The sequence below is a fragment of the Echinops telfairi genome, unplaced genomic scaffold (assembly GCF_000313985.2).
Source record: "Echinops telfairi isolate 266 unplaced genomic scaffold, ASM31398v2 ScPeMD7_3533;HRSCAF=4204_1, whole genome shotgun sequence".
NCBI lineage: Eukaryota > Metazoa > Chordata > Mammalia > Afrosoricida > Tenrecidae > Echinops > Echinops telfairi.
In genome coordinates this window covers 30,495,294-30,496,403 of record NW_022107432.1, presented here as the reverse complement: position 1 = coordinate 30,496,403, position 1,110 = coordinate 30,495,294, and the positions used below count along the sequence as shown (strand labels likewise).

General features: G+C 60.1%; 1 protein-coding gene across 1 annotated transcript in view; it reads right to left on the bottom strand.

Moving 5' to 3' along the window:
- LOC115871189 (copine-5-like) overlaps positions 1-1,110 on the bottom strand; it is an 87,509-nt gene that overhangs the window by 33,431 nt on the left and 52,968 nt on the right. The window contains exon 8 of the mRNA XM_045294782.1: positions 850-909. Coding sequence (XP_045150717.1) covers positions 850-909 — 60 coding nt within the window. The remainder of the gene's footprint in view (positions 1-849; positions 910-1,110) is intronic.

Sequence of the window (1,110 nt, the reverse complement as noted above, 5' to 3'; positions counted from 1 at the left end):
CCCCCCCTTCCCCTCAGGTCGGTCTTCCTCTCGGCCTGTCTGTTTCTCCCCCCAACTCCTGCTCCCTCTCCAAGGGCCTCTTATTTACTCCTTGTGAATTAGCACCCTACACCCTTCCTGGGCTGGAGCACCCCTGGGTCCTCTGGAGGCTCCTCTCCCACATCCAGGTAGTACGTGGTCAACCGGGCTACTGGGACTCCAGGTCCTAGTTGCTGCCAGCACCGGCCAGCAGAGCTCTGCTTACTCGGCCAAAATGTCCACCTGCCAGGGGCATCTGGCTGGGCCTTGAACAAATGTCCCTGCCCTGCCACAAGGGCTCAGGGTGAGGGAGAGACTGGAGGGGTCTCCACCCCTCCACCTGGGGGTGAGCAGGAGAGGAAGGTGGCACTGTCCACGTTTGCATGAGGCCAAGGGCAGATGGTCCAGGTGGGGAGCTTGAGCCGCAAGGGTGGCCCACCACAGCTGTGAGTGTGCATGTGTGCGTGCGTGAGAAAAAAAAAACGGGGACTTGGGAAGCTACTTGGAGAAAGTTCACAGGCAGCAAAGAAAGCAATGGGCAGTCAAGATAAAGGAGGGGAAGAGAGAGAAGGGAGGGAGAAAGGGGTGGAGGGATGGTCAGCCCTGCAGAGTCCTGGAAATAGCGCCTACCAGAAGACCCTCCCTGGAGCCCCTGGGCATGTGTGACCTCTAGTCTGCCTGGAGCAGGGGCCAAATGCAGCGTGGGGTCCCCTCATGGTCCCAGGATGGGGACTGGCTTCACAACAGGGAGAGCAGGAACTGAGAGCAGAGAGTGAGGGCCCCTGGCTGAATGTCTGAGCATTCCGGGCCCCGAGATCTTCAGTGACCTACCCGTTGGACACAGCTGGCATGGGCTTGCCTGTCCTGGAATTCAGGCTGAAGGCTCCTATCCTGTGGAGACAGAGGAAGAGAGGCAGCATGCCTGAACACAGACGCCCGCCCTGAGTGGCCAGAACCCTCGGCCTGCGAGTACTGGAGACTGGGCCCTGGACCGAACACCACAGGGCTTCCTCCAGACTTGACCTCAGAGCTCTGGGCAAGCTACCCTCCCTCAGTGATTCCCAAAACTCGGTCCCTGGACTAGCAGACTCC